Source organism: Cricetulus griseus, chromosome 2 (genome assembly GCF_003668045.3).
Source record: "Cricetulus griseus strain 17A/GY chromosome 2, alternate assembly CriGri-PICRH-1.0, whole genome shotgun sequence".
Lineage (NCBI taxonomy): Eukaryota > Metazoa > Chordata > Mammalia > Rodentia > Cricetidae > Cricetulus > Cricetulus griseus.
The window spans coordinates 235445638-235462285 of NC_048595.1; the positions used below are offsets into that span (position 1 = coordinate 235445638).

Consider the following 16648-nt stretch of genomic DNA (forward strand, 5'->3'; position numbering starts at 1 on the left):
ATTTTCCTAATAAACAGGCATCTTCGATAGCTATATTCAGCCATTAGCAATTCATTTAAATTACTCTCAACATTAAGTTGTGTTTAAGTTTACATTGTTTACTTTTTATTTAGGCTTAATTATTTTCTACTTATTTGTATAGCCATTAAATGAAGATTCCAGGTGAAATTCCATTTGTTATAATGCATTAGAATTTTCTCATTAAGTTCAACTTTGCAAATTACATTGCCAATAAATGGAAACAAATGAATGGTATAAGTTGAGATCCACTATAATTTTATTCTATACCTTAAAGTGTCAATAAATAATGAATGCACTTAATATATTTAAATATGAAAATGTTTGTTATTGTTTAATTGCTGCATTTATGTAATGAAAAGTTATTTCAGTGTGAATAAAATGATAACCAAAAATATTATTTTTGGAAGCTCCAACATAAATCACTTGACAAGATTTTTGTATAGTTATATTATGCAGTATCTACAGGTAAAATATACATAGGATAAATACCTTAAGAAACTATGGAAATAAATTTCTACCAGAAGGTAAAGACACATATGAAATTAATCAATAGTAATTTTACATACATGTAGTAAGTTTTTAATTTAATATCCTATCCAAAACCTCATATTCAAAGGGGTAATTGTTGAATGTGGTTAGTAAATAATTATGAACCAAATGTATCCTTTACTGCTGAAATTCATAAATCCAGTAAAATTAACCTTAAATGAATTACATCTCATATTATTTCTTCTAAGTTAGGAAATGTAACATTTTATTTACCTAAGAAGTGCTTTATGTTTCAATATTCACTATATTTTCTAAAGATTAATTAGAAATTTAAATGAGACTGTTCAATGTACACAAAATATGTGCTTTTATGTGTCATCATTTCAAATAAATATGATAGTATTTATTCTGTGTTTACTACAAGTTCAAAACAAAACATACATAATTAAATAAATGTATTTCAGGTAGAAAATGTTGCTTTGTAGTCCTTGTAATACAAATATGTTTTTAAAGAAAAACACTTTAATTCATGACTTCTTCTATAGCATTAATCAAGGTATTAGCTTTCTTCTTTTTTGCCTAATTTTCATTAGCTCACATTTTCCTATTTATTGCTATTTTCCAGTGTTGAGACAGGGTCTCATGTAGCACAGACTTATATAGCAGAGGACAACACTCAACTTTTTTACCTGTCTTTACCTCCCAATTGCTGGGATTACAGACATGTACTGCCAGGTCCATAATTTTAATTTTAGCCAACTTTAAGGAAACCAAGATATTCATTCTACAGAAATTAAACAATATTTTCTTGCTAGTACATTCACATTCTCAAATGTGAAAATGAAATTCCATTTTTTTTCAACTAAATGTGCCCATTCCTAGTGTAGTTAAAAAGAGAAGTTATAAAATATGAGTCAAACCAAGAGTTGAGTATTTTCATTTCAGTTATAATATGTGTTTAAAAAACTAAGTGTCCACATATGCTGGTGCTTGATCTATGATTCTATTCCAAGGGGCAAAAACCTAATTAACTTTAAATTTTTTGTATCTTGTTCCAGGTCAACCACAGAACCAATTCTGTGATATGTCTCATTTCAGATACTCATGTATTTGAGAGGTTAAAGGGTTTATGAAGTCTGATTTAGATATAGCTTCATACAGGAGAACAACAATTCAGTAAATACCACTGGCCACTTGTGGCTTGCAAAATATCTTAGACTTCAAACCACAGAGGAATAAAATAAGCAACCTATGGCAATAAGTTTTTAATGTTATGGTGTAAGTCATCTGAAGAAAACAGTGAAACACTGAATGAAAGAAAACGGTGAATAACTTTTTTGCTACCGGGGGAAGTAGCGAGAATCAGCAGAACATCTATGAAAGGAATCGGGGAAGAAGCCATAGAAATTGAGGCCCATGGATGAAGTCATCTTTGAAGAAAGCTTCACATACTGTGCATTGTTTTGAAAGGCATAGTTCAAAGGAAGACATCTAGAAATTAGTTGGCCATGTCTGAAGAAAGGAAACAACCGCATAAATAGGGAACAACAGCAAGAGCATTTTCTATATAAGATTCAAATCATAGGAATATTTAATAGGAAGTAACCTATGAAGGCAAATTCATGAAAAAGAAACTTCAATGATTATTTGGATATGCCTACTTACTCATTTTTCAATAAAGGCTAAACAGTGGAATCATTTGAGGTGGAAGGCAACCTCACAGAACTGTGCTCAGATACCTTCTGAACTCCAGTGAGTGGTTAGATGTCCCCAGATATTACACAAAGCCCTCCATAGTCTCCTACCTGTATCCTCTCCACTTCTAGGAAGGTGGCTGTTTGGAAGGCTCGTTCCCATTGGGCAAGGTCACTCTCTAGCTCCACAGAGAAGTAGAAGTCCTCCCCACACTCAGACTGCATAGTAAAGCAGTATTTCCTCTGATCCAGCAGGTCACTGTCCTGATGAAAACCTGGAGTTACACAGGCTGGCATACATCAATTCTTAATCAGCGCAGCAAATGCCTACTGAGCTGCTTGATACAATGGGTAGATTCCACAATACACATGGAATTTTGTACTGTCATTAATCTTAATTCAAAATGGTTAAAACAAATTTTAAATCCCACATCTGAATCCATTTTCTGTGATCATTCACCCAAATTTCTTAGTAACAAAGGAATAACTACAGTGCTGAATGCACATACACAAAAAATCTGTGATTGCAAAATGGCCTGATACACAACACCCCAACTTCCTTGCAAACTGTCTGGGCACTGAGATGTAATAATGCTTATGATTATGCTGGCATCTTTCACAGTCATGAGAAAATTTCACTGAAATGATTTTTTTTGGAAATCATTAAATTCATGACCCCATAGAAAATTAGGAAAAACGTAGTGCAATTTTCTGCACCAATTGCTTTCTATATTCCCCTATGGCAAACATTTTCTTTATATGTGTAATTTTATTTCATTGTATCAAAGATTTTGCTCCTAGAAATTTCTTGGTTTGGTCCCACATTTTTTACCAAGGTGTTCCCCTAATGCAAAACATTTCAACTCTAAGGTACTTTGAAAATTCAGATATGCTATGTATGAAAAAGTACAGGACAACAGTCTGTACTACATTCTCAGATACATAATTTGAAATACTTATTCAATATACTGTAAATTTTTGAGGGGCTACTCATTGGTATCTAGCTATTGATGGAGGAATGCATGCAGATGTACCATAACTAAACAGTGCAAATACATTGAACCCTCGGCTTTAGCTATGATTTAAAACAGAATATCTAACTCCCTTGCATTCCAATTTGATTCTTGTAGGTACATACTGGAAGGATAAAGGAAGTTACTTCCAGTATTATAGAATTAACTCTGATTCTTGCTGCCTGAAAACTTTCAGGGAGCTAAGAAGATGGCATAGGCATTGCAAAAAAATTAACAAGACAATGTGAGCATAGAACACAAATAAATGGTGACAAGGTTCTTTTGGTGTTTGGAGGAAATATTGTATTTGGGGAGTGTCCCAGTGACAGATATTAAATCAAAGCAGCATTGAATACACTGGTACAGATCATTATGAGTACAAGTATAATTATGCCTTTGATAAATGTCTTATCACTTAATGGCTTAAGCTCCTTAACTGAATTAATGTCCTTGATTTTGCTCCCAATTTAACTTAGTGGAGTGAAGTTCTATTTTCTGGAAAGAAGATTATATCCAAAGGTATCTGATACATGTGGGGATGTGTGTGATGCATTCAGATGGAAGCTAGTTATTTAAAATGATAATTTTTAAAAGTGGCAAGATAATGAAAATAATGAATGAAGTTTTACATTATTATAGATTATTTGCATTCTTGAGTTCTTACTTAATATACTTTGTTAGTTTCATTATTATTTTGATTGATATACACAGGAATTTTCTGTAAGACATTGCTACAGGGAACCAGAAACCTTGTTTTTAAAATAAACATTGTTAAAACTAGAAAAGCACTCTGTTCTCTGGCTGCCGCTTGAGTCTGAGGTGAGACTTGGTGCTGCTCTGCCCACAACCTCCCCCATCCAACCCTGGTCGCTTCTGTCTGAGCCCCCCTGGACAAGAGTGGACCTGCCCAGACCGTAAGGCCCACCCTGAGTCTGGACATACCTCACCCTTATCTCTCTACCACCCTCTCCCTTCTGGCTGCTGCCTGAGCCTGAGCCTGCTGCCTGAGCCTCAGCCCTCCACCTACCACCAGAGAGAGGAGGAGACCCCACATACACCTACTGGAAGAAGGGATGGGAAGATGACAAGGTAAAAACACAGTCAACAACAGAAAGACCTATATGACACCACCAGAATCCAGATACTCCACACCAGCAAGGACTGAAAAGCCCAACGCAGAGGATGAAGAAGAGATGGACCTTAAAAATTATCTTATGAAGATGTTAGAGACCATTAAAGAGGAAACAAGAAAATCCCTTAAAGAAATAGAAGAAAAACAAGCAAAATTTACATGAAATGGAGGAAAAGACAAACCAAAAAAATTGAAGAAATAAACAAATCTCTTAAAGAATCTAAAGAAAGCCAAGAAAAACAAGCAAACAAGTGAAGGAAACAATTCAAACAGTTCACAGTTTGAAAGTACAATTAGAAACAATAAAGAAAACACAGAATGAGGGGATGCTAGAAATAGGAAAGCTGGGTAAATGACCAAGAACTTCTGATGTAAGCATAACCAATAGAATACAAGAGACACAGAGAGAATCTCAGGTGTTGAATGCTCATTAGAGGATATACAGTCATCAACCAAAGAAAATTTCAAGTCCAACAAATCCCTAACACAAAATATCCAGGAAGTATAGGACACTGTAAAAAGACCAAAATGCTGTCAGTGAGCGGGATGACTCCATGCCCCAAGGTTCCCAGAGAAAGAGGTAAACCTGCTGCCACTGCCTGCCCTGTCGGGCTGCTGAGAGACATCAGAGAAGCTTCCATATGCTCCCTTCATCCCAGTGCTTCTGGAGTTTAGACTTCTATCATCTCATAAGCTCTAACTTCAAAATTTAAGTTTAAGGACAGGCTACTTAGAAATAAAGCTTTTACTTGTATTTCCACAGAAAATGAAAAGCTGTGGATTCCTTCCAGACTAATATGGTTTGATCAAACAAGACCCCCTGAAGCTGAGATGATACAGCCTTACAGACTACAAAAACAAGGACTTGGTCAGGTTTCTATGTTTTATCATGATCCTAATGGTATGAGCATCCCCCCAATCAGCAGAAAGCAGTTTAGAAAGAACGACGCCCCAATTCCCAAATATTGTTTACAAGTGTTTTCATTTAAATGGAGTAGTTTATAAATGATAATGAGCATAGTCAATTTTTTTTAAAGAAAAAAGAGGAATAGGATATAGGACTAAATACTTTACATTGATATAGATTTTCATTTATTGATAAAACTTTAAGGTCAATTTTATGATATGCATATGTCTCCTCTTGTTTAAGTATTATGTTTATACAGATCTTTTACCTATAATATTCAGAACTTACAATTAGGTTAGTTAGGTTTTCTAAATATACAGAGATGTATTTGAGATGGATAGGTATTCTTCAAATATTTCAAAGACCTACAAAAATATGGCATTTAAATGGTTTAGGGTTTTTCTTGGCAGTAAGACACAACTGCTCCTGGCACACCAATTACATCAAAAAGGAGAATGGGCATCAAAGAAACTCGTTATGGAGTTTGCCTTCAACATGGCAAGATTAGCCATTTGCTCTTGCCTGGACTGTTTGTTGCTGTATAAACTGGACTTGCAGGACCCACAAGAAAGTGACTGCTAAACTTACAAGACAGTACTGAAGGGTTCCTGTTGAAATGGAGAAGTGTGCCAGACACACTGTGGCCTATGGGCTGAAGATGGATGCCGCAACATTACAGAAGAACTTTGGGTGAATGTCCAGGTAGCAAGATGTCTCTGTCAATTCTAGAGTTTATATATTATCCTTCTGTGGTCTTTGATAGAATTGAAGACAGATAGTTATGGTTATAGTTTTCTTCAGTTATTATAAAAGTTATCCTTTTATTTAGACAAAAAAGAGGAGATGATGGGGAATGTACGGTGTATGTTTATCTTATTGATTGTTGAATAAAATACTGTTTGGCCAATGAGACAGCAAGTTAGATGGGACTATGAGTCAAAGAGGATTCTGGAGAAGTGGTGATCCAGGCAGGAAGTGACATAGCAAGGAGACTCATATTTAAAGAAGGAGAAACAGGAAGCATCCCTTTTTTCCCCTTTGCTCCTGCTCCAGCAGCACAATGTGATCCACCAGCAAGGAGGGACACCAATAAGGCGTCCGATAAGATAAGTCTTATAAAATATATAGGTTTATGATAGTTAAGACTGAGCTAACAGATGAGAATCCTAGTCATTGGCCAAGCAGCATTGTACCTAATACAAGTTTCTGTGTATTCATTTGGGCCCTAACTCAGGAGGGCGGCTGGCGTAAAGCTCACACATGGCAGTGGAGCTCAGGCGGCTTTTGGCAGAAAGATTTATCATAACAGACCAAACCTAAGAATAATAGGTATAGAAAAAGGTGAAGAAATTCAGCTCAAAGGTACAGAAAACATATTCAACAAAATCATAGAAGAAAACTTTCCCAACCTAAAGAAGGATATGCCTATGAAAGCACAAGAAGCTTACAGAACATCAAATAAATTGGACCACAAAATGAAGTCCCCTCTCCACATAATAATCAAAACACCAGACTTACAGAATAAAGAAAAAATATTAAGACCAGCAAAGGAAAAAGGCCAAGTAACATACAAAGGCAGACCTATCCAAATTACACACGACTTCTCAATGGAAACTTTGAAAGCCAGAAGATCCTGGATAGATGTTCTACAAACGCTAAGGGAACATGGATGCCAGCCCAGAATACTATATCCAGCAAAGCTTTCAATCACTGTAGATGGAGAAAACAAGATATTCCATTAAAAAAACAGATTTAAGCAATACATAACCACAAATCCAGCCCTACAGAAATTACTGGAAGGAAAACTCCAATGTAATGAAGATAACTACACTGAAAAAACCATAGGCAATAGATAATCCCTCTTGATCAAACAGCAAAAAGGGGGGGCACATACAGCAACACCACTACCAACAAATCCAAAAGAATAATCCACAATCAATGGTCATTAATATCCCTCAATGTCAATGATCTCAACTTGCCTATAAAAGATACCGGCTAACAGAATGGATACAAAGACAGAATCCGTCCTTCTGTTGTATACAAGAAACACACCTCAACTTCAAAGACAGATGGTACCTCAGAATAAAGGGTTGGGAAAAGATTTTCCAATCAAGACCCAAGAAACAAGCTGGTGTAGCAATCCTAATATCCAACAAATTAGACTTCAAACTAAAGTCATCAAAAGAGATGAAGAAGGGCATTTCATACACATCACATGAAAAATCCATCAAGATGAAGTCTCAATCCTGAACATCTATGCCCCAAATACAAGGCACCCACATTTGTAAAAGAAATATTACTAAAGCTCAAATCACACATAAAACCTCACACACTTACAGTAGGAAACTTCAACACCCCAATCTCACCACTAGATAGGACCACCAGACAAAAACTTAACAAAGGAACAAAAGAACTTCAGAAAAAGTATTCAACTTCATGAGGAATAATAAAAATTCCAGGATAGCTAAAACAAGCCAGTATAATAAAGGAGACATCACCATCCCTGAGTTAAAGCTGTACTATAGAGCTAATAGCAATAAAAATAACTTAGTATATGCATAAAAACAGATAAGTGGATCAATGAAATTGAACTGAAGCCCCTGATATTAATCCACACATCTATGAATACCTAATTTTTGACAAAGAAGACAAAAATCTACAATGGTCTTCAACAAATGGTCCTGTTACAACTGGATGCCAACTCGTGAAAGAATGCAAATAGATCCATAGCTATCACCGCACAGAAATTTCAAATACAAGTGGATCAAAGACTTAACCATTAATCAAGTTTCATTGACAGTGACAAAAGCAAAGGTGAGAAGCCTGAAATTCATTGGCACAGGAGCCCCCTTCTTAAATATAACAAAAGTAGCATTGAATAAATCAGACCTCATGAAACTGACAAGCTTCCATAAGGAAAAGGATGGTAAATAGGACAAGACAGAGTCCTACAGAATGGGAAAATATCTTCACCAACCCCACATCTGACAGAGGATTGATCTACAAAATATGTAAAGAACTGAAGAAACTATACATCAAAATAACAAATAACTCAATAAAAAATTGGCTCCAGATCTAAGCAGAATTCTCAACAGAAGAATCTTTTTCCTTTTTAAATATAAATTAGAAACAACCTTGTTTTACATGTCAATGCCAGTTCCCTCTCCATTCCCTTCTCCCCTGCTCCCCCGCACTGACCAACTATCCCATCCCCTCACTGCTCCCAAGGGAGGGTGACTCCTTCCATGGGGATACTCAAAGTCTCAAAGGAAGAATCTTAAATGACTCAAAGACATTTTAAGGATTTGCTCAACATCCTTTGTCATGAGGGAAATGCAACTGAAAATGATTCTAAAATACCATCATATGGCTGGGTCACTCTTGCCCCCACTCAAGAGAGAGGTGATCTTGGGCCCCTATATCAGGCCTGACTTCTGCTTGCCCACTCTGGGATCTCCTGGCCTGGGGACTGCAGGCAGGTCAACTCGCCTCTGGAAGACCAAGCAACCACGAGTCTGCTTACCTCAGTGTGCTAGTCCAGCTCCCACCCACCAGGAGAGAGAGTGCCTCAGATCCACATGTACCCACTGTGAGACCCAGCAGAGTATTAGAACTACTTGCATCCAAATGGAGAGAACCATGGACCCTTATCCAACAGGCGAGGAAGAGACCCCACCTGAATCCACTGGAAGAAGGGATGGGAAGACTACAATATAAGAATACATTCAACAATAGAAAAACCAATACGACACCACCAGAGTCTAGGGACTCTACACCAGCAAGACCTGAACACCCCAACATAGATGAAGCTGAAGAGAATGACCTTAAAAACAACTTCATGAAGATGATAGAGACCCTGAAAAGAGGAAATGAGAAAATCCTTGAAAGAAATGGAAGAAAAGACAAACCAAAAATTGCAAGAAATAATTCAAACAGTGCAAGGTTTGAAAGCTGAAATAGAGACAATAAAAAATACAGTCTGAGGTAATGCCGGAATTAGAAAACCTGGGTAAATGATCAGGAACTACAGATGCAAGCATAACCAACAGAATAAAAGAGATGGAAGACATAATCTCAAGCATTGAAGATACACTAGGAGAAATAGATTCATCAGCCAAAGAAAATCTTAAATCCAAAAAATCCCTAACACAAAGTATCCAGAAAATATGGTACACCATAAAAAGACCAAACCTAAGAATTATAGGTATAGAAGGTGAAGAAATCCAACTCAAAGGTACAGAAAACATATTCAACAAAATTATAGAAGAAAAGTTTCCCAACCTAAAGAAAGACATGCCAATGAAAGTACAAGAAGCCTACAGAACTCCAAATAGAGTGGACCACAAAAGTCCCCTTATCACATAATAATGAAAACACCAAACATACAGAATAAAGAAAGAATATTAAGAGCAGAAAAAGAAAAAGGCCAAATAATATATAAAGGAAAACCTATCAGAATTACACCTGACTTTTCCATGGAAACTCTGAAAGCCAGAAGGTCCTAGATAGATATTCTACAAACAGTAAGAGTCCACAGATGCCAGCCTAGACTACTATACCCAGCAAAGCTCTCAATCACTATAGATGGAGAAAACATGATATTTCACAACAAAACCAGATTTAAACAATACTAGCCACTAATCCAGGCCTAAAGAAAGTACTAGAAGGAAAACTCCATCATAAGGAAGTTAACTACCTCACAAAAAACATAGCCAATAGATAATCCCAATTTACCAAAAGCCAAAAGAAAAAAAGGAGGGAAATCCACACACAATACCACCATCACCACCAAATCCAAAACAAACAAGAATTAACAATCAATGGTCAACCTCAATATTAATGGTCTTAACCTGCCTATAAAAAGATTCAGGCTGGCAGAATGGATACGAAGACATAATCCATCCTTCTGCTGCATATAAGAAACACATCTCAACTTCAAGACAGACATTACCTCAGAGTAAAGGGTTGGGATAACATTTTCCAATCAAATGGACACAAGATACAAGCTTGTGTAGCTATCCTAGTATCTAACAAATTAGACTTCAAACTAAAATCAATCAAAAGAGACGAAGAAGGTAATTTCATATTCATCACAGGAAAAATCCATCAGGAAGAAGTCTCAATTCTGAACATCTATGCCCCAAATACAAAGGCACCCACATTGGTAAATGAAACATTACAGAAACTCAAATCACACATAAAACCTAACACACTTAGAGTGGGAGACTTCAACACCCCACACTCACCACCAGATAGAAACTTAAGAAAGAAAAAAGGAACTAACAGAAGTTATGACCCAATTGGTTTTTACAGACATCTATAGAACATTCCACCCAAACATAAATGAATATACCTTCTTCTCAGCACTACAAGGAGCCTTCTCTAAAATCAGCCATATACTCGGCAACATTGCAAACCTCAAGAGATACAAAAAAACTGGAATAATTCCCTGAATCTTATCAGACCACCATACTTTAAATTTAGAATTCAGCATAAACACAAATTGCAGAAACCCTACAAACTCATGGAAATTGAACAATGTACTATTGCATCATTCCAAGGTCAAGGAAGAAAATAAGAAATTAAAGACTTCCTAGAATTCAATGAAAATAAAGGTACAACATACCCAAACGTGTGGGACATTTTGAAAGCAGTACTAAGAGGAACATTCATAGCATTAAGTGCCCACATGAAGAAACTGAAGAATAGTCACACTAGAGAATTGAAAGCAGAAATGAAAGTTCTAGAACAAAAAGAAACAAACTCATGCCAGAGGAGTAGACATCAGGAAATAATCAAATTTAGGGGTGAAATAAATAAATTTGAAACAAAGAAAACAATACAAAGAGTCAATGTAACAAAGAGTTGGTTCTTTGAGAATAACAAGAGAGATAAATCATTATCCAAACTAACCAAAAGGCAGAGAGAGAACATGCAAATTAACAAAATCAGAAATGAAAAGAGGGACATAACTAAGGACACTGAGAAAATCCAGAGAATCTGAAAACCTGTACTCCACAAAATTAAAAAAATTAAAGGTAATGGACACTTTTCTGGATAGATATCACTTACCAAAATGAAATCAAGAACAGATAAACAATTCAAACAGACCTATAATCCTCATGAAAGAGAAGCAGTCATCAAAATTCTCCCAACCACATAAAGCCGAGCGCCAGATGGCTTCACTGCAGAATTCTACCAGAAATTCAAAGAAGAGCTAATACCAATACTACTCAAATTGTTCCACATAATAGAAGCAGAAGGTTTATTGCCAAAGTCTTTATGAGGCTAAAATTACATTGGTACCCAAGCCACAGAAAGACACAACTAAGAAAGAGAAGTACAGACCAGTATCCCTCATGAACATGGATTCAACAATACCCAACAAAATACTGGCAAATCAAATCCAAAAACGCACCAGAAAAATCATACACCATGATTGAGTAGCCTTCATGATCAAGTAACCTTGCAGGGATAGTTCAACATATGAAAATCTATCAATGTAATACCCCATATAAAAAAACTTCAAAAGAAAAACCACATAGTCACTTCACTAGATGGTGAGAATGCCTTTGACAAATCCAACAACCCATTATGCTAAACGTCCTGGAGAGATCAGGGATAACAGAAATATCCCTGAATACATTAAAAGCAATATACAGCAAACCAATAGCCAACATCAAACTAAATGGAGAGAAACTCAAAGCTATTCCTCTAAAATCAGGAACAAGACAAGGCTGTCCACTCTCTCCACATCTCTTCAATATTCTACTTGATGTTCCAGATAGAGTAATAAAACAACAGAAGGACATCAAGAGGGATACAAATTGGAAAGGAAGAAGTCAAACTTTCACTATTTGCAGATGATATGATTGTTTACATAAATGATAAGAAAAAGTCTACCAGGGAACTCCTACAACTGATAAACACCTTCAGCAAAGTGTTAGGATACAAGATTAACTAAAAATAATCAGCAGCCCTACTATATACAGATGATAATTGGGCTGAGAAAGAATTCAGAGAAACATCACAGTTTACAATAGCCACAAAGAACATAAAGTATCTTGGGGTAACACTAACTAAACAAGTGAAAGACCTGTATAGCAAGAACATTGAGTCTTTAAAGAAAGAGATTAACGAAGATACCAGAAAATGGAAAGATTTCCCATGCTCTTGGATAGGTAGGATCAACATACTAAAAATGGCAATCTTGCCGAAAACAATCTACAGATTCAATGCAATCCCCATCAAAATCCCAGAACAATTCTTCACAAATCTTGAAATAACAATAATCAACTTTATATGGAAAAACAAAAGACCCAGGATAGCCAAAACAACCCTGCACAATAAAGGAATGTCTGGAGGCATCACCATCCCTGACTTTAAGCTCTATGACACAATTACAGTTCTGAAAACAGCTTGATATTGGCACAAAAATAGAGAGTAGACCAATGGAATCGAATTGAAACCCCCGATATTAACCCACACACCTATGAACACCTGATTTTTGACAAAGAAGCTAAAATCATACAATGGAATAAAGAAAGCATCTTCAACCAATGGTTCTGGAATAACTGGATGCTGGCATGTAGAAGAATGCAGATAGGCCCATATCTATCACCATGCACAAAACTAAAGTCCAAATGGATCAAAACCTCAACATAAATCCAGCCACTCTGAACCTTTTAGAAGAGAAAGTGGGAAGTACCCTTGGATGAAATGGTAAAAGAGACAGCTTCCTGAACATAACTTGAGTAGCAAAGACACTGAGATCAACCACTAATAAATGGGACTTCCTGAAACTGAGAAGCCTCTGTAAGGCAAACGACACAGTCAACAAGACAAAACAGAAGCCTACAAAATGGGAAAAGATATTCACCAACTCCACATCTGACAGAGGCTGATCTCCAAAATTTACAAAGAACTCAAAAAGGTATTCTCCAAAACACCAAAAAAATCCAATTAAAAAGTACAGTACAGAACTAAACAGAATTCTCACTAGAGGAATCTAAACTGGCTGAAAGACACTTAAGAATGTGCTTAAATTAGTTAGCCACCAAGGAAATGCAAATCAAACATCTACGATATACCATCTTACTCCTGTCAGAATGGTTAAAATAAGAAACACACCAAAGACGCTTTATACTGGAGAGGATGTGGAGAAAGGGTAACTCTCCTCCACTGCTGGTGGGAGTGCCAACTCATACAGGTACTTTGGAAATCAGGATGGAGATTCTTCAGGAAAATGGGAATGAGTCTACCACAAGATCCAGCAATTCCACTCCTAGGCATATACCCAAGAGAAGCACATTCATGCAACAAGGACATGTGTTCAACCATGTTCATAGCAGCACTATTTGTAATAGTCAGAACCTGGATGCAACCTAGATGCCCCTCAACTGAAGAATGGATAGAGAAACTGTGGTACATTTACACAATGGAGTACTACTCATCTGAAAAAATGGAGTATTACTCAGTGGGGGAGAGGAGGACATGAGGAAGCAGGAAGTTTGAGTTGGGAGAAGAATAGAGGAGAGAAAATAAGAGATATCATAATAGAGAGAGCCATTATAGGTTTAAAGAGAAATCTGGTAGTAGGGAAATGTCCATAGATCTACAAGAATGACAACAACTAGCAATCTAAGCAATAATGAAGAGGCTAAATTAAATGCCCTTCTCCTATGAGACTGACAACTACCTTATATGCCATCCTAGATCGAGCAGCTGATGGAAACAGAGGCAGACACCCACAGCTAAACACAGAACTGAACTCCTGGAATCCAGTTACAGACAGGGAAGAGTGATGAGCAAAGAGATCAAGACCAGGCTGTTGAAACCTACAAAAACAGCTGACATGAACAAAGGGGAGCTCATGGGCCCCAGACTGGTAGCTGGGAAACCAGTATAGGAATGATCTAGTCCGTGTGAACATGTGTGTCAGTGAGGAGCCCTTGGCAATCTGTGGGGCCTCTAGTAGTAGATCAGTATTTATCCCTAGTGTACCAGTGGGCTTTGGGAGCCCATTGCACATACTCTCTCAGCCTAGACACGTGCAGGAGGGTCTAGGCCCTTCTCCAAATGATATGGCTGACTTTGAAGATCCCCCATGGAAGACCTCACCTTCCCTGGGAAGCAGAAAGGGGATGGGATGGGGGTTAGCTAGGGGCAGGGGAGGAGGGGAGTTAGAGGGAACTGGGATTGTCATGTAAAACAAACTTGTTTCTAATTTAAATTAAAAAATAGGAAAAAAAGATACCATCATACACCTGTCACAATGGCTAAGATCAAAAACACTAATGACAGCCTATTTTGGATAGAATATGGAGTAAGGGGAACTCACCTCCATTGCTGGTAGGCGTGCAAACTTTGGAAATCAGTATAGTGGTTTCTCTGAAAACTGGGACTCAATCTACCTCAAGACCCAGCACTACCTCTCTTGGTCATATACCCCAAAAATGGTGAATCATACCGCAAAGAACTTGGTCAACTATGTTCATAGCAGAATTATTTGGAATACTCAGAACCTGGAGACAACTTAAATGCCCATCAAACAAAGAATGGGTAAGAAATATGTGGAACATGCACACAATGCAGTATTTCTCAATGATGAAAAAACAACATGAAAAGTGTAGGCAAAAGGAAAGAACTAGAAAAAATCTTCATGAGTGAGGTAACACCGAGCCACAAAGACAAGGTATGTACTCACTCATAAGTTAATATTAGATGTGAAACAAAGCATAACTAAGCTAAAGTCCACAGCCAATCAGAAGATACGTAACATGGGGGACCCTAACATGTACACACATGGATAGACCTAGGAAGGAGAAATAGATAAGATCTCCTTTGAAAACAGGGGCAGGAGAGTATAGGGTAGGCAATGGGGAATGTAAACATGAGGGATCCCTATGGTTGAGTTGGGGAGAGACAGAAAAGAAAACCAATGAGACATCTTGATAGAGGTAGGTAGTACATGGTTAGTGAGAAACCTGTTGCTAGGGAAATCACCAGGAATCCATAAGTTTGACCCCAGATAAAACTCCTAGCAATAGTGGAGAGGGTGTCTGATCCAGTCTTCTCCTGTAATCATATTGGTGACTACTCTAATTGTCATCATAGAATCTTTATCTAGTATCTGATGGAAGCAGATGCAGAGATCCACAGGAAAGAAATAGGCTGAGTTTCTGGAGTCCAGTCAGAGACAGCAAGGTAGGATTCTTGAGCAAGAGGTGTCACGATCAGACAGCCAACCTGAACTACTGGGAGCTCAGGGACTCTGGACTTACAGCTAGGGGTTCCTGCATGGGACATAACTAGGCCCTCTGAATATGGGTCTGTGGGACCCCTGGCAGTGGGATCATGATTTATTCATGATGCATGAACTGGATTTTTGGAGCTCATTCCCTATGGTGCAATAATTTGCTCAGCTTTGATGTAGGGTGGAGGCAATTGGTACTTCCTCAACTTGATATTACAGGCTTAGTTCACACCACATGGGAGGAGAGGAGAGAAGGAGAGGGAGTGGGAACTGTTGTTTGTATGTAAAATGAATAAAAATTTTAAAAAGAAGATGGAAATAATTTTTTAAATGCTGTGGTTACTACAAATGCCAGAATTCTAACCTAGGCCACCTGACATTTGTACATGCTATTACTGGGTCACCAGTTTTTCTCTCAGCTAGCTTTTACAGAATTTGTGCTAAGAAAATACTCTGAAAAATGACATTTAGTGTATAATAAAAAACTCTATGTCAGCACACTAACAGAACAAAAATAAGTCTTCAAGAAACAGATCACCATATCTATATTCATAGCAGTTATCTATGAAATCCATGGCTTCTACTGTGGTTTGAATAAGATGCCCCCAATTTGTGTCATGTGTTTGAAGAGTGTGTGGAATTATGTGGCAAGAACATAAAAGTATGTTTTTGTTGGATATGCTGAGTCCCTGGGGTTGAGCTTTCAAATTTCAAAAGCAAATCATGCCATTCCCAGTGTCCTCTCTGCCTTCTGTTTGTGGATAAAGAAGTGACTTCTCATATGTTTCTGTTGCTTTCCTGTGCCATCATGAACTCTAAAACAATATAACAAATGTTATCTTTTTCTATATTGCCTTATTCATAGTAATTTATCATAACAATAGAAAAGTAACTAAGACACCTATTATTTTACAGAGTTTGTTTCCAAATTTGCAAAGGCTGTGTAAATTTAATATTATTCAATGTTTTAGTAAAATGTATTTCAAAAAACGTATTGTGTATCACAAAATCTAATACATTTGTACAAAATACACAAAGATGCATAGAGAGAGATATGCACACAGAGACATACACAGACAAATACACACACACACACACACACACACACACACACACACACACAGAGAGAGAGAGAGA

The 16648-nt window shown here is 37.1% G+C and overlaps 1 protein-coding gene across 1 annotated transcript in view; it reads right to left on the reverse strand.

The window, feature by feature from the left end:
- Sntg1 (syntrophin gamma 1) overlaps nt 1–16648 on the reverse strand; it is a 302539-nt gene that overhangs the window by 88749 nt on the left and 197142 nt on the right. Inside the window, exon 14 of the mRNA XM_035438749.1 lies at nt 2316–2468. Within this exon, the coding sequence (XP_035294640.1) occupies nt 2316–2468 (153 nt within the window). The remainder of the gene's footprint in view (nt 1–2315; nt 2469–16648) is intronic.